This window comes from Coloeus monedula, assembly GCF_965178545.1.
Source record: "Coloeus monedula genome assembly, chromosome: 2".
In the NCBI taxonomy this organism is placed as follows: Eukaryota; Metazoa; Chordata; class Aves; order Passeriformes; family Corvidae; genus Coloeus; species Coloeus monedula.
In genome coordinates this window covers 40,471,379-40,493,992 of record NC_138782.1, presented here as the reverse complement: position 1 = coordinate 40,493,992, position 22,614 = coordinate 40,471,379, and the positions used below count along the sequence as shown (strand labels likewise).

Genomic DNA, 22,614 nt, shown 5'->3' with positions numbered 1-22,614 from the left:
AGTATTTGTAATATGAATACTGCAGGGATAAAGAACTGGACAGAAAACACTTCACTGTCCTGATGGATCCAATTCATACCTCATTAACAGTGTTTTGAAATTTACTATCAAATGGGGTATATAATTCAGAAATCGTATTACTAATTTCATTTTGAACACTAGAACTTAGAACAGCACCAGGAAATCCCTTCAGATATAATTCAGAAACAATATGAATGGCAAGAGAATAGTGGGTATGTCTGAAAACAGAAGGGCTTACTCTGACCATATAAGCCTACACGTTAAAAATCTAAGATTTCGGAATGAGATGAGGTGAAAAAAATTTTTGGAAAGGGTAAGAACTGGGAACAGAGAGAAATGTGTTAATGACATAAAGCATCTGCACATCTAGGTCACAATTTGTTACTGTGACAATCACCTTCTCGCTCTTCAGTGGGACTGGAGTGACGACTAAGGGATCTGAACTGCAATTCAGCTGCTATTGAAGCAAGTCGATCATTTTCAGGGACACTGGAACCCCTGTTAAAAAGAGCCATCATACTAATTAACTTGTCATTAGTATTTATTTAGTGCAATGCTAATTTAACTGCAATTTTTAAGAGACAGAACCTCTGAAGCCTAGGATACGAACCATGAAAGCAACATGAAAGAAAAACTGATGCTGAAAGGTAAACAGAACACCCTCTCTATGCTATTTTGCCCCCAAAATGAAGACTTTTTATATGATTTTAGTTATGCTGCTCTATGAAAAAGACCTAAGCTTCCAAAGCATAAACTACTTCAAACTGTTTCTTGCCCATAGCAACAGAATCCATTTTCATGACTTGTAACCTACTACTAAGACAGCTGCTGCAGGATACAGCTTGTGCCAGAGTTGGATATACAATCAGAAGTGATTCAGCTGGGTGATAATGTGAGCCACATCATCAGATGAAAGATAGTAACTGAATTCATATGTGCCTAGTGCACTGCAAATGCAGTCATAGTCCATAGTCATTAAGTCAGAACCAGTGGGAAGAAACACAAGCTGGTTGACAGGAAGGACACTGTTAAATGACAGCAGCCTGATCGCTTGGAGGCCCCAGTTTGTCCAGACAGCACAGAGTGGAATCAGATGCCTCAGAGTAAGAGCCAGATGAATAAGAAGGCTGGAGAGAAAGGCAAAAAATACTAAGAGAAACAAGACTTAAATTATTAGGTCTTCAGGCACCTTCCTCCAGCCCTAGACAACAATTAGTCCACTTATGTTTTAGAGACATAAATTCCTTGTGGAAGTCTTTCTACTATTAACTCCCTTTTGGGCAAGGCTCCCTTTCAATTTTTAAAGTCTGATGGGGAAGAATTGTGACTGATCTCTCCTTAAACATAATGCTTTAGAGGTATGAGCTAAACATTACTGATAAGTGGGCAACATTGTTAAATCCTTTACTGAAAGCTAACAACTACAAAAAGATGAAAGATAACTGGCTTCACAAGGTGTATGCACACCCATGAGAGGACTACACTACAGTCCTAAAGTTGTTGCCAAATTGTATCTGATTATTACCTAAGAAGAGTTTAAAAAAAAAAAGAAAAAGAGAACAAAAACAACGACCTTGAGAACAGAAGCCAAAAATGTAAACAACCTATTCTCTTGCAAATGTTCTCTATATGATGTTTGCTTTGCACTTCCTTCTACTTCCCCACTAGATTTTGTAAGTTTGAGCAGGAACTGAAAGTAAACTAGTGCAAATCCCCATTATTCTTCAGGAAGTCGAAGTTTTAATGAGCAAGAAGGCGAAGGTGGCTCTCAGCATATACAAAGCAACAATTCCTGATGTACAAAATGCTTAAAACCAAGCAAAGCTACACCACCTCTAAAATGAGGCAGCAACTGAACAGAGGACCCTAAGCATCACAGCTTTGAATGCAGGTGCCTAAACCCCATTTCAGGCCCATCTTAGGCACCCACACCTTTTACTGATCCAGAAAGTCTGGATGCACATTATTAGGCAAAAATTACAGTAAAAGACAAGAATGCTTGATAATTTTTGGCTCCAGCCCTAGATAAATAATAAAATGATGAATAATAACTCAGTTAGCTCATAAATTGAACATCTATGTAAGTTATTAGTGTGAACCTAGTGTAAATGTATAAATATCAGAAAGCTCAATGTAAACAGCCAGGTACTGGTGCTTTGAATTTTTATATTATATTGACTATTTTTCTTTTGGTTGTTGTTGTTACGAAAAACTTCACTAGAACTATGGTGGCATTTGTACACTATGCACTGCCTAGTACAATTGATTTACAAAGTTCCTACTTTCAACTTTTCCATACAAAGTTTCTGTCTTTGTGCTATTCCAGCACTGGACTCCACACTTTGCAAAACCACAAAACACTTCATCGATCCAAAAGACTCCATTTCTCTTTTGGAGCACAAATAAAAGAAATTCATAATTAAGACTGCAATTCATCAAAGTTTGCAACTTTCTTTTAACTACAGTAGAACAAAAAAAAGAAAATTGTAGAAATGTATTACATTTTGCCTTCCTCAATAAACAAAACCCCTAAAAAAAACCCAGCAGCCTACAGAACTCTGTCTCTGCTTTCATAAATTTTTTCTTCAAATTATTCCTAGCTCATATAAGGTATTAAATGCTACTTAAAAATCCAGACAGTGCATAAGAAAAACCAAGATCATGGGATATTTTATGAACAACCATCAGAAAAATAAAAGAAGAGAACTCTAAGAAAAATACAAGTCTTCAAAAAACACTAATTATCCACCCCACTGTCAGCTTATAAAGCTACCAGAACCTCTCAGTGAAAATTCTCTAGAATGTTACTTCTTGAAAGGGCTATTCAAATGCTGCAGACTACTGCCTACTCTGTCTTTTTCATGAGGGGGCTTAAAACAGAGGCAAGAAGGATAAATAATGTCTATGTTTGAATGACAACAATTTCAAGATGTATTTTCAACCAAAAAAAGGCCTAGATTCATAAGCTATACATCTGGAGGCTACTGTAAAAGGTGCAAATCACATTTTGTAATAAAAAGAAACTGAAAAAACTTGCAGAAAAGATTGCATATGAAAAGTGGCAATTTACTTCCCTCTTAACAGCTTAATGCATGCTTCTGCTATGCATCTGATAACACATCAAACTATGATGGTTTGCTGGCTCACAGTTGAAAATTATTTATTACAAAACAATTCATAATCGAGTCATATCAATTTCACTTTGGTCACCATCAATCTGTTGTTCCTTCACCACCTCTATTTTTTCTCTACCAGCTGTGTGATATAGTAGTATACGTGTATCCATTCATATGAATTTCTGCCCCAGAGAACTTTCAGTACTCTGCAGTAGAAATAAGAATCCAAAAAGCTATTTTTAAACCATAAGGTAACACCACTGTGTTAAGAGCACGCTTTTCGCAGTCTGGGGTGCACGGGAAAAAAAGGTAAAATAAAATAGGGAGACACGTCAGTGGTCTGACTGTAATATGGGAAGAAGAAATACCAACAGCCTAAAATTACAACAGCCAAATCAAAGGTCAAAAAACAAGAAAGATACTAACATAGGTCTGCCAAAAAAAAAAAAAAAGAAGTGTCACTTGTGATGATACAGGAGTGGTTTCTGTTACATATCCTAATACAAGAATAGTTTCTTTTGTACTAAGTTCATTCTGCACCACCCTAAGAAGCCAAAGGTGTAGCAAGAAATAATTTTTTTAAAAATCTCATGTGTTTAATTTTGCAGTTGCCACTATATAGTATTTCAAAACATTTATGATGGACAAAAACAATACCAAAACTGTTCACTAACATGAAAAAAATGAAAATCCTTGTGCTTAGTTGTATCTTACAGTTATCTTGGTGAAAGTGATTCTATGATTCTAAGTGTTAGTTACCAGTACTGATTATTTACTAAAGCTATACCAATGAGCTGACTGGCGTATGTTCATTTCATGGACATTTTAATGAGCAAATGTGTAATCTACGTTAGAACTGCATGCTTTAACTACCACATTGTTCAGGCATTTTGAATCTGAAAGTGGCCTCATCATCAATTTCTAAGACACATGATTTTGCTCAAGTCAAACATGAATGAAGGAGCCAGTGGAAGACATGATGGGAGGGAAGAGCACGGTGCAAACGATCTATTAGGATGTATGTGGAAACAGTTATGTGGGTGATGTAGGTAGGATGAGTCTGCTACGTCACGGAGCGGAGCTACCTGGTCTCATTTGCACTGCTGAGAGATTTGGGCTGGCCTGAGTCGCTCCCAACGGGAGCGGGGCGACTGACAGCAACACTGCCATGGCTCCGCGCATCGCAAGGGACACTCCGCGTGCTGTGGCAAGAAGAAAAACTTCAGGAAACAGTTAAGAAAAAAATGTATGGAGTTGAAAGTTTGTTTTAGAAACAAAATATTGAAGCGTGTATAATGATGCCTGATTTTAGAAGTTTTTCAATTACATAAAGATTTTTATGTGGAATAACTCTGGGTCTCAGAAGCTTTGTGGGTTGCCAGTGTGTACAGCAATAATAATCCTCAAAATAAAAATCTTCAAATCTTTAGAACAGCATTAGTTTCTGCCAACAGCTAAGTGACTTCTGAAAAACAAGTCAACTGTGGAGTTTCTCACTGTTGTCACATTCTTGAAAAATAGGGCCCTCTGTGTAAAATTATGCATGGTGATGTTTATTTTGAACTCTTTTTAACCTATTTTTGCATTAATTCTCATGTCAACTCTTTTGAAGGCAGGAGGAAAGAACCACTGTTTTAGACTTATTCACAGCAGGTTGGTAATGACGCAGAAATGCCACCATATTTCAGAATGCTACATTTTTAAGTTCCAGGTATATAAACTACAGAAAGCACTGCCACAGGAACTTAGGCAGGCATTCAAAGTGGGGAAGGAAATAAAAGTCTTGTTAACGAGCAGTTTTCACTGAATTAAAGCTTTTTACATTGAAACACTGGTTTCAGGAAAGATAAAGGGGATAAAGAATGAGTTCAAAGTGAGAACGCATGCACCAACAGAAAGTGGGGTGGGCAAGCAGCAAGAATAGGAAACTTGTATTGTCCTTAAAAGCACATCAATAAAATCTGCATCACTTACATGCTAATTTTTCCTAGCTGCTTTGCCCTCAAAGGGAAAGAAAAGGTGTTCCAATTACTGACATTCAGCATAGCCAGGAGAGGATAAAACAGTTTAAAATGCCGTATTAATGCTAAATACCTGAAGCCTTCAGGCGTGGGGATGATGAGATGAGGATTTGGTGGATCACTATGGCACCGAGGCACTTTTACAGGACGGGGACTGTTTCGATGAACAGCTGCAAACATAAAAACAGGTCACATGTACTCAGATGTCAGAAAGAACTCTGTTAGGGCCATTTCAAGACACAGAATTAAAACAAATTCCTATTTACAGAGTTAAGTGTGAACTGGCATGTATTTTCTTATCCTTTAGGAAAAATACAAATTATTTCAACTTTAAATAAATCATGTATATTAACACTTTTCATATTATTGTATTATTTAACTCATCCATAAAATAATTAAAATCTCCAGATAGTTAAAAACGAGCAATTAGAAAATGTGTACGTACTTCATAAAAACTACTTCATTATTTCTACTTCACACATTAATTTATCTTATTGCAAAAACAAACATTAACAAACCAAATAATAATTAGAAAACCAAACAGCATTATTGTGTTTCCTTTGCATAAGAATTGAGCTTTCTCAGACAATAATGGAAAGCAAATTAAGCTGTGGATAAAACCCACATATGACAGTTTTACCCATACTAATGCCCTCCATGACAGTCTGCCCCAAGGAAGTGGTACAAATGGACAGGGCAAAACCTAAATGAGTAGTCACTGTCTTTATGCCTAATTCAGTGCCTCCAAGAGCAGTGTGCACCGTCTGCCCTCAACTCATCCTTAATTAGTAAGAAAAATACTGTGGCAGTCACATCTAAAGACAGCTGGTTGCCCACCAAACCATTAGTCAGCACTTTCTCCCAGGCTAGGTTCCTCTCAGTGAGCTCAGTTTCTGCCTTGTTTGCACTACGAGGGCAAGCAAAAGATGCCAGCAGGGCCAGGTGTTGGTTGTCCTGCTGTAATTGGCAAATACGCTAGCAGGACACCCAAAGGGCAGATCCTAACCCACCCAGATAGACACAGGCTGTTTCATAAAGCAAAGATAAAACACCAGGAGATACACAGATACGTGTTTAGAGGCAGCAGCATGAACAAAGCTGGATCGTTAGCTTTGGGAAAAGGGGTAAAGACCACAGTGGGTTTAAGTCCTTCAAAGTGGTATGCAAATGTAACTGGGAAGTCTAATTTTTCTCCTAATCAGGAGATAGGAATGGGTATCTGCAAGATCTGTAGCCAGCATACAGTTTATGTTAAATTTCACGTGTATTAAAGTTTCAGACTGCTGTTCAAGTCTGCAGCATTCATCTGTGTCATTCCCTCCCCATGCCCCTGAGACAAAAGCTGTCGAGCAATTTAGTTTGTGTGATCTGCTGCGTCTGCAATAGCGTTTATATGAGTATCAGTAATTTGGCAGCATCACACTGGTGATTCACCTAAAACAGGCCTCCCTCTGAACAACAGTACTACAAGTGAATGTACAGGTTTTACATCACTGTACAGAATTTGGCTAAATTTGATTTTACACTATGCTTCTTTCCAAAGGATTGGACTGACTTTCAGTGCAAAAGGTTTGCCAGCTATTACACTTTCTCATCAAAATTATATCAAAACAAGCTTTCCTGAAAAACTGGAAAAACCTCCTCTTGCTGGGGGCGGATTACTCTCCCCTTACGTCTTCTATCATCAAGCCTGCCCAGGAAGTGGACACCAGGAACAAGATAAAAAAGATGACAAAGTATTTTGAAAAGTAAACTAGTCAATGGAGTTGAGAAGAGGAAGAGAGAAACAGTGCTGAGAAAGAAATGGGTAAAAGGGATGTACTGCTGACAAAACATTATTTTCTCGAGATACGCAATCAAATATGTTGATTTCACGCTAATGATATCAACATTTATATCTATTAAAATGTATTTTACACTATGCTGTATTTTATATTAGAGAACTATTTTGCACAGCCCCCATATGTATAAACTGTGTGTACTTGATAATATAAAGTCCATTAGAAACATAAACATCTGCAGTGCCAAAGTATAAATAACTGCAGTGCCACAATGAAAGTTTGGGAGAGGGAGCTGTAACTGCCTTCTTAATGTTAAAATCACTTCTTTACCCAACATGGCCCTTTCCTAGAAGATTTGCAAGACTTCACAGGAAGGACAAAATCAGAGGAAAGCATCTGTAAAGCTTTGAAATTTCTTGAGCAAAACCACCAGGTAATTTACACTTTATCAGGTAATAATGGTTTCACATCAACAATCACAAAAAGATTGAAAATGCTTTTATTGGTATTTCTTGCACTTTAAAAGTACTTTACAACCAAAATTCTGTAACAGCAGCAGCAAAGCTCCAGAACAAATGCCAGTAACTTCTGCCTTACCAAGGTACAAACCTGTAACAGGACTGTGAGGTTTTCCAATAACATGGCCAATGCACTCATTCATCAAAGCCTGTAAACTCTAGAAAAGACAAACATAAAAAGTTGTGATGTTTTGTTACAAGAAGGTTGATGGTCACACAATAAAGCTCACAGTAACAAAATTACATTATTCAAGTATGTAATCTGTCAGATAAGCACCCCTATATTCTACCTATTATATTAAACTTCTGGATCCACATTAGTGTTTTGACCTAATCGATTTTTTTAAAGCTAGGAAGTCATAGTTTTGTCTTGCCTTTTGTCCTTGTCAAAATCACATAACTGTTACAACTGAACAGTGATATATCATAAAGAACATTTCAAAATATAAAGGTAGCGGAACTTAATGTTCACTGTTAATAAAATTAAAATCAAGCTTCCTGGAAAAAGCTGTAACAACCTTCTCTGCCCTCCCCCTTCACATGCCAAGAAGAAACACCTAAAAAAATTGGGTGAGAATATGATGGTCTGAATGGCAAGATGAAGATCTGTGTAACAAAAAATATGAAGCCCTGCATATTAAAAGAAATACACTTTTCTCATCTACCCATGAAGCTAACAAAACTTTCATGCAAGGGATTTTAATAGTTAAAATCACTGAATTGGGCCTCAGGCAATCTGAGTTCAATTATTAGGTGTACTATTCACTGTGTATGTAACCCTGGACAAGTTATTAAATCTTCCTCTGGTTCAATTTACTTGTCAGAACACCAGGGATATAATGTATCTTCACAAAGTAGTAAAACTATATTCTTTAGTAGAGCTGCTGTGAAGGTCATTTCTATATGCCAGTCACTCAGAGTAGCCAATATCTTCCAGAAATTCAAAAACTTAGTGAAGACCAGGAAATTCAAGGACTAAGAAAAAACAAAATTATAAAACTAAGTAAGTGTTGAGCTTGAGACTGGCATATATTACCAATGCAGACTGAGCTAGAATTTCATCTTGAAATGTAGAGCTCTAAATCTAGACCGTCATTATTCCATGACATGATGCAGTATCTAAGAGATCAGGATTGACACTGCCCTTTCCAGGTAAAATACTGTGACCTGTGCTATACAGATTAATCAAAGTTGCTTCAAGTGATGATCCCCAAAACTGAAATCCCATTTAATAAAGAAAAAAGTTCAAAAATGCAGCTAAGGTTTTGCGCTCCCCCCGTTTCTCTCTCCTTTACTTGTTCAAAGTCTGTTTTAGAAACTGTGTCAAAGCCGAAGAATTTGAGGGGCTGCTTCCTAAAGCTGAAGTATCAGAGTATTCCAAATTACCAGCTTAACTCTGTCATTAAGGCAGTCAACCCTTTTGCAGCAACACAAATGCAGGACTAACACGTAACTTACTAGAGAGCTCCTGATAAAAACACAAGTGTGAAAAAGACTAAACCGTATCATTTCTGTATTATGCAAGATTCATGTGGCATTTCATAACACATCTTGAAATTAGTAAAAATCAAGAGGTGTTGACACTCACATTCTGCTATTTTGTGGCAACTGTGCTTTTACTTCTCTGTTTTATTGTACCAAGATCAGAGAAATAAATTCTCAGAATTTTATTTTCACAGGAAAAGGAGGAAGACTGAGCACACAAAAAAACCAGCTTTAGTCTACTCTTTTTTTTCCACAATAAAAACAGAAGAAAGATGCCTGAAAGTCTGTTTCATGTTGGAACAATTTGAAAATAAAAATCTTTAAACAGTTGTGATTGTGTATTCATATCCACAGATGAATTTGGGTGTTAGTTACACCTCAGAAGCTTACATTTAGGAATTCATTATGACAACTATTAATCTCTATAGAAAGCTGCTGTCAACTTTCCAAGACACAAAGGGAGGTGGCCTCCCAAGACAGTACCAGCAACTTGAAACTATTACTGGCAATGGTCACAAACTACTCTCTTCAGAATCTAACAAACAGAAGAGATAGCAGCTTCAACAGTGATATACAACAGCAATTGTTTCAGAACTGCATCTGTGTTCAGATGTTGCTTTATAAAAAGTATCCCTGAAAACATATACTGGTAGCTTCACAAGCATTTACAAATAAACACCTGCACAATAATGTATTCATACCAAGAAGTCATCTTCTGGGAGAGCTGAAATAAATGCTGGCTCAATGGCTTGAAGAAAATCAAAACCTTGAGTTGCCCATCTATGTAAAAGAAAAAGAAAAGACAGAAAATGAAATGCTCTTTGGCTAAAGCCATCATTAAGAGTTTCAACCACATCCAAGAACAGTAGATAATAGTTAATAATTTTTCCTCTGGAAAATATGATAAAATCTTTGTAAGAAAACAGACCAATACATAAACCATAAAAATTTTACCTTGTACCCAGTCATATTCAGATAAAGACTGATTTTAGCAAGGACAATGCCAAATAAGGTGAGCAGGCCATGCTATGTATCTAAACCCATACACGTGCTATCTTCAGAACAGCATCATCAACTCAACCATAGTATGTTTCAGAGCAACAAGCCAAACCACTGCGTTCCCTGCCTGAAGTCTCCTTTATGAAACAAGACTGAAAAGATACTAAAGATTTCACGACTATCTGATTAGTAATGACTGGGCATCAGTGGTTTCATGGCCTAGACTAGTGAAGTAAAACAAGTGAGTAACTTGGTTGGAGTGAGTTGTGTCTTCAGCCACTTGCTGTCCCCCACTGCTTCCTCTCTGACCTACTAGAACTAGCAGCTGCAACCTACAAAATACAAACAGAATCATAGGATATCCTGAGCTGGAAGGGGCACACACAGATCATCAGAACTGAACGTCTGACTCCACACAGGGCAACACAGAAGTTAAGAGCACAGTCCAAATGGTTCTTGAACACCAACAGGCCTGGGGCCATGACCATTTTCCTGGGGAGCTTGTTCCAGTGCTTGATCACCTCTCAGAAATTTTTTCCTAATACCCAATCTCAACCTCCCCAAATGCAGCTTTAAGCCATCTCCTGTTGTCCTGTCACCAGAGAGAAGACATGAAGAAGCTGCAGATAGCAACTCATTCTCTTCCCTAAGCTGAGCAAAGCTAGTATCCTTAATTATTCCCCATTACATCTTGTCCTTTAGTCCTGTCACCATCTACACTGCCCTTCTTTAGACACACTGCAATATTTTTATGTCCTTCTTAGATTGTGGAGCCCAAAAGTGCACACAGTACTCAAGGTTGAGGCTGCACCCATGCTAAACACGGTGGTACAATCACTCCTTCCAACTGGTCAGATCTATTGTGCCTAAGGCACCCTGGGATACAGTTGGCCCTTTCCACTACCTGGGCACATCACTGACTCAAAGCTTACAATCAACAAGAACCCTGAGGACAACTCCTCTATCCAGGTCATTGATAAAAAACACTGAAAAAACTGGCCCCAAAATTGAGGTCCAAGGAACACCCTAGTGACTGGCTGCCACCCAGATGCCACTTCATTTACTTCAATTTTTTGAGCCCAACCCTTCAGCTCTTCCAAAAACTACCAAGGCAGTAACAAGTTGGCTGTTACCTGGGTCGAGTGCCTCGGCCACTCTCACATTTTGTTAGCACATAATTCATCCATTTTCTGGCAAAGTTGATATATTTGTCTCCAATTTTCTGCCTGAATTCTCCAGACATCAGACGAACAACTTCTTTATGGTACTGTAAGAAACTGAAGATTACTTTTCACATATTAATAAGAAGAACAATATCCACTGGAGTATTTGCAGGCTAACAAAACTCTACAGTATGGTGACAGTCACATCCTATTCTTAGACAAAATTATTTTATGCAAGCAGTTGCCTATTTATAGAAAAAAAATTAATCAAGAAAAGTATGATACAAAATATGCTACAGTGAGAGGCAGTACTGAACCATACTGCATTCTTCTGTGTGCATCAGGCATGTGCTGATGTTTAACAGTGTACACATCATTGAAGAAACATCCTACATAAACACTTCGTTCTGTAATCAGAGATTGAACTGCAAAATAGTGTTTATTTTTAGTTATATTGCAGTAACATTAGGGGATAAAAAAGTTATCTATGTGCATTTAAAAATCAAACAAATACCAGCTATATCTTATAAGACTATCCTAGAAGTATGTTAGGGTATGACACAATCTTAAAAAAATTTTACAAAGCCCACAGGAATCAAACAGCAAAACAGTTAAAGCATCTGAACGTAACATTTTGAATGTCTGCACTCTAAGGCAAGCAGTCAAAAGCTTGCACTGCTTTTGAGTACATAGAACCACCATAAACTCTGAAGGAATGTCTCATGTTACAGTATTACAGTATTATGCTATTCTAGGCTGAAAAACCGTGAGAAGGAAGTTAAACCAGAGGGTGGTAGAGTCACCATCCTTGGAAGTACTCAAAAAATGAGTAAATGTGGCCCCTTGTGATATGGTTTAGTGAGCATGGTGGCACTCATTTGAAGGTTGGATGTGACTTTGGAGGTATTTTCCAACCTTAATGATTCTGATATCATCTAAAATGCTGCCAAGCAGCAGGGCTTACAAGACTATACCTGAAATCATCAAGTTCTTAAAAGCTTTTTAGATTTCCAGGCATTGCTAATTTAGCAGATTCATCAGATTCATCTGTTGCTTTCTAATAAATTTCATGTAAAATTTCTGAGGCAACACATTTTTTAACAATGTTCTGCTAAAACTGGGAAGTCACAGCTCACTAGAAATTACCAAATGTGAGGCCCATCTATATGAAGGACTGCAAGGAGGATCCAGAAAACAACAAAACATCTCAGTCTGAAAGTTAGGGATCTTCCAGTACAGGACAACCAGGGGATTAGGCCCAGCCAGCATGGGTTTGTGAAAAGCAGGTCCTACTTGACTGACCTGATCTCCTCCTACAACAAAGTGAGCCACTTAGTGGATCAGGGAAAGCTTCTGGATGTCATCTACCTGTATTTTAGTAAAGCTTTTTGTATCTTTTTCCGCAACATTCTTCTGCAGAAACTGGTTGCTCATGGTCTGGACAGAGGTTCACTGATTGTTGTGCAAAAATCTGGCAGGATGGCTGGGCTCAGGGAGTGGTGGTGAGTGGTGCTACATCCTGCTGGCAGCCAGTCACTATTGGGGTTCCCTAGGACTCAGTTTTGGGGCCAGTGCTGATCTTTATCAATGACTGGACCAGGCAACCAAGGGCACCCTCAGTCAATTCACAGGCAACATTAAGTTGAGTGGGAGTGTTGATAGGTGGGAGGGCAGGAAGGCTCTGCAGAGCGATCTGGACAGGCTGGACTGCTGGACCAAGGCAAACTGTATGAGGTTCAACAAGGTCAAGTTCCAGGTCCTGCACTTGGGTCACAACAATCCCATGTAGCACTACAAGCTGGGGGAAGCATGGCGGGAATGCTGCCTGGGGTAAAAGAACCTGAGGGTGCTGGCTGGACATGATCCAGCGTGTGCCCAGGGCAAGGCCAATGGCATCCTGGCTTCTATCAGCAATAGTGTGGTCAGCAGGACTGGGGCAGTGATGGTACTGGGCACTGCTGAGGTTGCACCTCAAATACTGTGTTGGGCTCCTCACTACAAGAAAGACATTGAGGTGCTGGAGCAAGTCCAGAGAAGGACAACAAAACTGGAGCACAAGTCTGGTGAGGAGCAGCTGAGGGAGTTGGGGTTGTTTAGCCTGGAGAAAAGGAGGCTCAGGTGCTTATTGCTTTCTGCAACTACCTGAAAGGAGGTTATAGTGACATGGGTGTCCGTCTCTTCTCCCAAGTAAAAAGTGTTAGGACAAGAGAAAACAGCCTTAAATTGGGCCAGGGAAGGTTTGGATATCAGGAACAATTTCTTCACTGAAGGAGTTGGTCAGGCATTAGAACAAGCCACAGGAAGTGGTGAGTCCCCATCCTTGGGGTTATTTAAAAGGCGTGTAGATGTAAACATGGTTTAGTGATGGACCTGGTAGTAGTGAGTTAACAGTTGGAATCGATTATCCTAAAGGTCTTTTCCAACCTAAATAATTCAGTGTTTCCATAAATTCTTTGTATTTTCACAGTTACTAGTTACCTTATTTGCACCAATGTAAAACCAGAAATTTCAATTGCTTTTTGTTTCCTTACCTCAAACCCAAAATTATAACCCTGAATCATGGCTTCCCGGTAGTATTGCTGCAAAGTGGCAGATTCAGATTCATCAACTTCAGCATCAAACTCAGATGTGAACATGTGATCAACTCTATCAATGGCACTGCTTATCTTATTGCATAGCTGTAATGCATCGTTCTGAGCAACAACAAAAAGGGATGGGGGGAATATCAACATATTATTTAGTCTTGTCAACTGTAGAATATAAGGCAAACATGAATCTAACAATTACATTATGTTAAATGAAAAGGTATTACAATGCCACAAAAATTCATTCAGTCTTGTAAAAACAAACATTTTCCAGCAGTTGCACGAAGCAAGTCCTGTAATTAACTCAAGTATTATAATAAAGTTTGCTTGCATGTGATTAACTTTAAGAACAAAGACAGCAAAAGGGTGAGTGGGGAATGAACAAAAAACCACAAAACAAACAAAAATATCTAACCAAAACCAGACAGACAAGAAAGGAGAAAATGAGTTCTACTATCTATAGCATGACCAAGCCTTTGGTTCTATTTTCACCTTGGAATATGGACACAGCCTCTATTGAATGCAGGGTGATACTGCCACTTAAAAAAAGCTCAACAAACAAACCCATCAAAGAAAACACTCATCCAACAAAATCAAAAGCAAACAAACAAACAAAAAAACCCCCACACCACATACACAAAACAAGCAAAGAAAGATAAAAAACCCACACCAAATCCAATAGAAAATAAACAGAGAGACTACCCACTTTTGCATCTTCAAATATGGGAAGAAAAGTTGTTTGCTGCAGATCATTGATTTTGATAGAATTTGTTTTTAGAAAATCACATACTTTCCTTCAATTCAATATTGCTGTCACCCAAAGAGGTATTCACTCTGTTGCTATGGTATTTCATCTGCATTATGGACTTGTTTCCCAACTACTCAATGCAAAATGATTACACCAATATAGCTCAAAAACACACTCACAAGTCATTTGCAAAAACAGAGTGAACACTGTACTGAAAGTAAAATCCATAGAGGACTACCACACACTTTGCAATTGCAGAATATGCCATTAGCTTTGCAATCAAATCTTTTTCCACTTTTTTACTTATCAGTGAGCAAAACACCATCAGTTTTGACAAATAATCTCAAAACCTGCTTACCTTTAGCTGCTGTAGAGCTTTGGCAATGATTGGTTGGCTGGATGTCTGTTCCTGGTGCAGAGATATGAGCCCTTCAATAGACTGCTGGAAAGCTTTTCTCTGACTCACAAGGTGGGCAGACTGAATGACTACAAGGAGGAGGTTATCAACCTAGAATACAAGACACCACTAGATCTTGTAAAAAAAATCCTCTCTGTAAAAACATATCCAACATGACCAGATTCCAACCACTTATTTTTTAAATTCTACTATATGAAAGACCTCTCTTGTCACTATTCATGAAAATCTAAATTCACACAGAAAAGCTTGATGCTGGCAACTAAACTCAAATTCTCATCTAATGAGCAGAGTTCCACTAGGGCAAATGCCACATCAAGTTTTCATGGGGAATGTAGTCCTATTCACTTCTGGAAAACAGGGAAAACACTGCATTACATTATCTTCAGATTATCTATACACAAGAAAAAGCAACAGCTAAGCAAAAAAAATTATATTTTCTCAAAACAGACGGAAATAACAACCATTACATACGCAAAGAGGTTGTACCCAAAAAACTCTACATAGTTCAGGACAAAATCCCACTATTCAATAGGGAAAGAAATAGATTTAACACATAGTATTTGATCAAAATTTGAAAATTATCAAAATGTAATATGTTTTGGAGACCAGAGCTCAGATATTGCACAAGTCTATAAAAGTATACAACATAGATGGTGTTGCCATACTAAGCTCTGCTGATTTCAAACTACAGACAATGCATCTGCAACAAGTTACTCACAAAACAAGACCTACTTCATCCTGATTTTCAGTACCTCCTCCCCAAAGAATAATTTCATGCTTAAAATTCTTTAAGTGTTGATGAGATTCTTTCATTTGATGAGTATTTTTTAAATAGAACCTTACATTTTCTCTAGTTTGCAATCAAAATGCATTTTTTTAAGACACAATCTTTCTGAAGGACTTTTTACTTCCTAAACTTTCAATCCTAGATTTAGAAAAACCTAGTGTTACAGACATATAAACACACACACATAGTGTTTTATGTACACTTGCACATGTAAGAAACCATTTGCAAACCAAATTTCATCTATTGCTGTTTTCATTTTCTGAATGAAATACTAACTTTGATAGAAGTCCAAAGAACTTGTAAGCACTTAATCAAAGGCTGCTTTTTTATTGGAATAACAGGCAAACAAGAAACAACATGTTTGCACGTTAAAAGCAGCAGTATGTTGTAGAGGGACTTTTTTCAACTGCCTGTAATTGCTAGAACCCTCTGAATGCTAAAGGTCAGGCACAGTGACATGGAAAGTCACTCTCTTCCTGGACAGTACAGCCCATTTATGGTAGGATCCAAGGAACTGCATGACATACCAAAAGGAAAATTCATGTAGCTTAACATAAGGATATGAGAACATGAGGGGCAGGGAGCTGGCTCAGCTGTCAGAGTACATCAGAACTGCTGGCAGGGAACCCCTGTTGGCTTGGGAAGAAGGAAAGTATGACTGGAAACATTTCTTCCTGCAGAACTGTTGAACATCCAGTAACTTCCAGAGAAATTTAACGTTAAATGTCACAATTCATCCAAGATCAAGAGTAACTGATTTCATGCCTCAGTGTGTGGAAGGCACACAACCATCACATGTTCTTGGCCACTTGTAACTTCTCAATATAATAAAATGTACAGCTTTCAAGTCTTAACAACACTTCTGAACACCCAACTAGATATTAAAAGAATCTCTATTTTCAAGTACAACCCTGAAAAATGCACATTTGTAGAGACTGATCCTGCCAGGAAATGCTACAATCAATTTAATATTTGTATTTAACACAACTAAGAATCAAACTTATTCCTGAATTTAACTTTTTATTACCTATAAAAGGATATATGCTTCACTTCCATCACTCCAGTTAATCTGATAGAATAAGCATTCATAGAAGCATGGAGATGACAAACAGTGGGGGAAAAAGACCAAACCCACCTGCATGGTGCGCAGCGTATCAACAGTTTCTACTTGTGGCACTACTTTGACCGGCTGACCCTCCCATGCACTCCAGCTGTCATCTAATTCATGGTCTTTGTCACTGTGTTTGGTCATTAGCAAGTAGGCCTCATATGTAAGCTCATCTGAATCCTTGGAGCAATCCTTCCCAGCAGCTGCATTGAGGAGCTGCAAAATCACAGACTTTTCCCCCGCAATACTGCCTGGTACAAATACTTGTAAAGTCTCGAGTCCAGGAATTTGTACCTGTAGAAAAGAAACACACTGAATGAGTGAATCTGTCTTTTATGACAAATAAAAAAGATAAAATAGGTATATGTAGTATCGTTTAAGCAACAGGAAGAATTTCCATCCTAAAAAGCTGTACAACATATATACTAAAACAATATCTTCAACTATTTTTGCATTGGAAGTCAAAAAGCATTAAAAATTGTTTCTTTTGAAATCCACTGGATGACCATCTTTCAGTGACCTTTTTCCGTGTACTTCCAGTTAATCCTTCTACATATTCTTTTAAAGGAATCTTGTTACAGAAGAAGTCCAGTTTCACATATATACTATGTATGTATGCATACACAAGTATAAAATACATACAGTCATATTTTAAAAAGTAAATTAGCCAACAAAGACTAGAGTATTAAAAAAAAAAATTCCTTCAGAATTCATACATTTCTCAAAGGCTACAAAAGATAAAGAGTAAACAAAACTCTTGGCTAAAAAATTATCAGTTACTCTTCTACTTCCACAAGAACTAGATTAAGTCCAGCGAGTGTTCTCTTTTAATAAAATACTACTGATACTACTTAAAAACTACTTCCAGTTATATCTGTCACACTGGTAGCAATACTTCACCCAAGTCAGGCATCAGAGGCAGACTGTGAAAACAGTAAAATAGCCAATATCATGATTTGACATGAGGTAATTGACTTACAGTGGAGTTAAATTCTCTTATCAGATGTCATCAAGCTAAAACAAAACACTGCACTGAGCACTTCTACCATTAGACAGATGTATTTTATAATTAAAACTATTATAATCTGTAGGCCAATGTAAAATACTAGATGGTTGTTACTAAAAGTTAAATTTAGATTCCCAAAACTAATGAACATCTGATTGAAAAGGCTGTTAAAAATTTAAGCTCCCTACATGGTATTAGAGGGACAATACATAAAGTATTCATCATCAAAATGTGTGTCATTTAACCCATGTAAAACAGATGTGTCAAACTCGAGAGTCAATTTTTTCTTCAAAAACCGTTCTTAAGAAAAACTATATGATCCTTAAAAGGTCTACCAAAATTAATATGGTGTCTTAAAGCAGCCAAGACTAGATACTTGGGGGAAAAAACTTTTTTAAAGTAAACATACACTGATTTCCCTGGGCATTTTCCAACTCTTAAACAACTCACAGACCAGGGCCCTGCTGAGCCAGTTGTTTCATCCATGTATTTAACAACCCTTTATGAACTTCTCTCCTACAGAACTTGGTTGTGTCCCCTTAAATGAATTTTTGTATTTGGCAAACATTTATATAAATCTAACAAGAATTACATAATGAGAAGGTTAGTACATTATTTCCCAACTGGGAATTTATATATATATATATATATATATATATATATATAAAAAAAATGTATGGATATGGAAGGACAAAAAAGAACAGCAGATCCAAATACATTTAATCTGTTGAAGCAAATGACTTAAGACTTGTTGACCTAGGAATTTTTAAGAAATTTTGCAAAACCACAAATGTGGGACTTTACAATGCAGTAAATATAGAGCACCAAGAGCTTAACTTACTTTCGCTGTACAACAGTTTTCTAGCAACAGTTTTTCTGGAACAGAACAGAGTCCCTGCATTTCTAATGTCCCCAGTACTCTCTAGGAAGCTTGCTAGAGCAGACCTCCACTATAATACTGTTGCTTTATAAAAGCAAAACACAGGTCTATAGTCTGAGATTATCTACTCAAACATGTATCCATTTACCTTATAGATTTGGCAGCATTTGTTTCATAGCACTCCCTACTGTTATTAAACAAAAAAGCTTTTCCTCAGTCGCCGAGAGAATCTTTGGAAAAACAAGGAATTAAGACACCAATTCCCCAAAACAGACTAGCATTCTCACTCACACAAACACAAGTACAGAATTTGGCTACCACAATTCAATATTAAATACACAACACTTTAAATGTTGAAGTATAGATGTCCCATTAAAAAACTGAAAGCAGGCCAATATCCTTTGACATTCTGCTTAGCATACCCAGCTCACTTTCATGCCTCTAAACCTTATTACCTACATGAATTTACCTTCACATACTCTTTTGTTTTCAGGGCATTCAGAAGATCTCGCACAGGGGCTGACAATGCAAATCCTGCTGCTATTTCAAGGTCCTACAAGTAATGACAAAACAAAGGAATATGCTTTCAGACTAAATTTCTTTAAAGCATATAAATAAGAGGAGACTGCTAACTTACCTTCCTCAGCATTTTAGCAAAACCAAGAGCTTTGGAAGCCCTTTCTCTAGCTTCATGGAACAGCTCTTTCAGTGCTCGACTGGTCTCTATAACAGACCTCCTGAAACATTGGCAGAAATGAAGTGACAATGTTTTAATAAATCATATTGCATTTATAGAGCCGCTAGAAAATAATTACTTACATATACGTTAGTAGAAAGAACATAAATATTTGCAAGCAGCTGACAAATAAGTTGAACTTGCGTAGGCACATTTTTTATAAGAATATAAAAAGTTAATTCAAGTATCATTACACAGACAACCTCTCACAGACTGAACTAAAGAGAAGCTTCCTAGGCTTCACAAAAACAAAATGATGGTTCATTACTACTGCACACAGAAGTACAGTGGTAGTCTATGGAGCCTTGCATTTACAAAGTCTGCATTCTAAGAAATAAAATACATTATGCATCTGTCAGAGGAAGAGAAACATAAGTAAGTGTCTTGTTATTATTAAGCCAAAGGACTTAATACCTGATTTCATCTGATGCAGTACTGTCATCGGCACTGGCCCAAAATTCATCACAACTGTCTTGTAGTCCAGAATCTAAAAATATTCCTGTAGATTTCAGCAGCATTCCTGCAATATCACTGTAGCAACAGAAACGGTGGAACTTCAGAGTCTTATTGAGGTAGAATGGCACCTTAAACTTCTTCCTTCCTAATGCAAGAGAGCTGTTGCTAAGTCCATGTACAAAAACAAGCAGCATCTTAGGGTCCACAGAAGCAATGTCTGTTACAGCAAGATTCAGGGCCACCTGCACCTACTGCATCCTACACCCACAGCCACTGCAATAATCCATACATTCACAAAGACTACCAGCTGCTTACTGACATCTCAAGAAGTCACACCTGGGAACCCCGAACAAGTGCTAACTTTAACACCTATCTGGTACAAAACAACACCATAAGCAGAGTAATTAAATAAAACCTACCAAAATAGTTTTCCAGCTTGAGCTTCACCTCCTCTTATATAAGGAGTTATTTCTTTGGTGAAATTCCATTCTTCCTCCAACAGATTTTTTAAACTATGAGATGCTTGAGGTAACTGCTGCAGCATTTGGATCCAGCTTCGCATATAATCAAAGTAAACCTGTACAAGGAAACAGATAATTTAAACAGAAACTGTAACACAAGGTGTTAATTTAAGGACTAGAACTTCTCAAATCAACAGAAGAACTCAGTATTATACAATTTTAGAAGGTATTTCTACAATAATTTTCATTTCCTCCAACTGGAAATGAGCTCCATGTTTTCACACAAAAGGTGCAATTTATGGCTCAGGAAGTATTAAATTCTATGTCTCCACAATACCTTCCTGAAAATACTGACCCCCTTGCTTGCTGTGCTGCTATTTACCATTGTATTAGTGAACATCCACAGTAGCCAGAGTTTTTAAAGCTGAGCTGCTGAAAAACAGTCTCTGTACCTTTTATTAACTGGATTACTTCAAAAGGTTTTATCTGAACATATCCTCCTCGATACAGGTAAGTGCCACAAAAAGGTTCCTGAGATTCTACATTTACGCTTTGTGATCCTTTACATCAAGTCTTATCTCTCACATTTACTTAATTACTATTGTTTTAAACCAACATTAAAAAAATCCAGGTAAATACAATTCTTCTTCAACCATCTGCCCTTCAGGATCATACTGAATGCAAAAAATTACCTGCAATTTGTTTCAGTTCAATAATCTGTAACATCCCTCCTCAAAAAATCCACTTTCTATTGGCTTCAGGTATTTTCAGACTATGCTGTTAAAATGCCAAGATCATAGAACCATAGAATGTTTTGGGTTGAAAGGGACCTTAAGGATCACCCAGTTCCAACCCCTATCTTTCAGAGGCCAAGTGTTTTTCTTAAAAAGATTTCTTTAACTAATTGCAGTAACAAATACACATTAAAAATAAGGTATCAATTATGCATTAATGCAGTACCAATACAGTACGATATAATGTCAGTCAAAAAATCATATTTTATTCAATATTAAAAGGTTATTAAAAGTTTAGTTCAAACCTACGGAATTTACATTTCTATATATGAACCATTTTTGGTAAACACAAGCAATTTACAAGTCTACTGTACCACAGAGCAAAAAACAGTATTACTAAAATCATTGCTAAAACAGCACTAGCTTCTGTTACAAGTCCATTAAAGCAATAAAATTGCATCAAAGCAGGGGGAAAAAAAAAAAAAAACGGCAACTATCCCTAAAAGGGATAACAGATTTCTCTTAGCAGTATTCAGATTAATACACTTACTTGAACTCTCCTTTTGGAAGCTTACCATTAACATTTTATGCAGATCCTCTTCAAAAGAATCAATGTTGCAATCAATCTTTTGTAAGTCATCTAACACTTCCCGTAACATGAACTGGTAATATTGCTTCATTAAGAGTCCACCCTTCAGAACTTCTTTACACTCTCTCACTAGCTGCAAGAGAAAAACCCAAAAACTGCCATCAGTCAAGACATTACTCTTAAATTCACCTGGGCAGTGAAAGCTTAATTTGCCAGTCCAGTTTGTCTAAATATGTAAGTTTTGTCACTAAATAATTTCTACAGCTTTTTGAAACAAATACAGTTGCTCTACACATCCCCAGGAAAGATGTCAGTAGTTTTCCAAGATTATTTAATTGCAATCCCATTATTCACCACATAAATGTAAATGGAGATGGAGGCAGATGTTTCAGACTTAATCCCTGCCCAATGCCACAGCAAACAACTTCACAGATAATTAATTTAGAAAGGGGCAAAAGGGCTCACAGTCACAAAATCACCAGTTTCAACAGAAGCAAGTCAGGAAAAATTGCAATGTGTTTAACATATGCTTACAGAAGTGTTTTACTACAGTGAATTCACTGTCCATCTACTGGGCAGCTGCCCTCAACTCCAAGATCCATACCAGATCTGAAAACAATTTGTGGTTTTTTTGTTGCTTCCCTGGGCAAGGCTAACATAAGGAAAGTTATCTTTTCAACTGCAGAACGGGTCGCCTTTGGAACAGCTGTCATCTCTCCCTGAAAGCTTAGTCTTTATTTATTTCAAGAGACATGTACAACCACAGGTAGAGGAGTACACAACGAGCAAGCATCTTTTCAAACCTATAGTAACAAATGCCTTTCTTTCAGAAGCCCTTCAAGTGCTTAGTGTGTATTCTTCTGAAATCATTATCAGTCTTCAGGTTTGACAATCCCTGATCTTTTCTGAGGATCAGAGAGAATGGAATTGCTGGATGATGAATATGCTTTTAAAATCCTCTATAATGGCTCTCCTGGCTAAGTAATACATCAATATAGTAGA

General features: G+C 37.4%; 1 protein-coding gene across 5 annotated transcripts in view; it reads right to left on the bottom strand.

Moving 5' to 3' along the window:
- Window positions 1-22,614, bottom strand: part of MAP3K4 (mitogen-activated protein kinase kinase kinase 4) — a 67,747-nt gene that overhangs the window by 16,073 nt on the left and 29,060 nt on the right. For 4 of the 5 annotated variants that reach the window (XM_082302955.1, XM_082302957.1, XM_082302959.1 and 1 more), the window contains 13 exons: window positions 21,599-21,745; window positions 20,248-20,405; window positions 19,787-19,903; window positions 19,274-19,373; window positions 19,106-19,189; window positions 16,778-17,044; window positions 14,796-14,945; window positions 13,636-13,797; window positions 11,075-11,208; window positions 9,644-9,722; window positions 7,537-7,615; window positions 5,232-5,328; window positions 419-519 (listed from right to left, as the gene is read on the bottom strand). In XM_082302955.1, the coding sequence (XP_082159081.1) occupies window positions 419-519; window positions 5,232-5,328; window positions 7,537-7,615; window positions 9,644-9,722; window positions 11,075-11,208; window positions 13,636-13,797; window positions 14,796-14,945; window positions 16,778-17,044; window positions 19,106-19,189; window positions 19,274-19,373; window positions 19,787-19,903; window positions 20,248-20,405; window positions 21,599-21,745 (1,675 nt within the window). The remainder of the gene's footprint in view (window positions 1-418; window positions 520-5,231; window positions 5,329-7,536; window positions 7,616-9,643; window positions 9,723-11,074; window positions 11,209-13,635; window positions 13,798-14,795; window positions 14,946-16,777; window positions 17,045-19,105; window positions 19,190-19,273; window positions 19,374-19,786; window positions 19,904-20,247; window positions 20,406-21,598; window positions 21,746-22,614) is intronic. The other variant, XM_082302956.1, reaches the window with a different exon arrangement.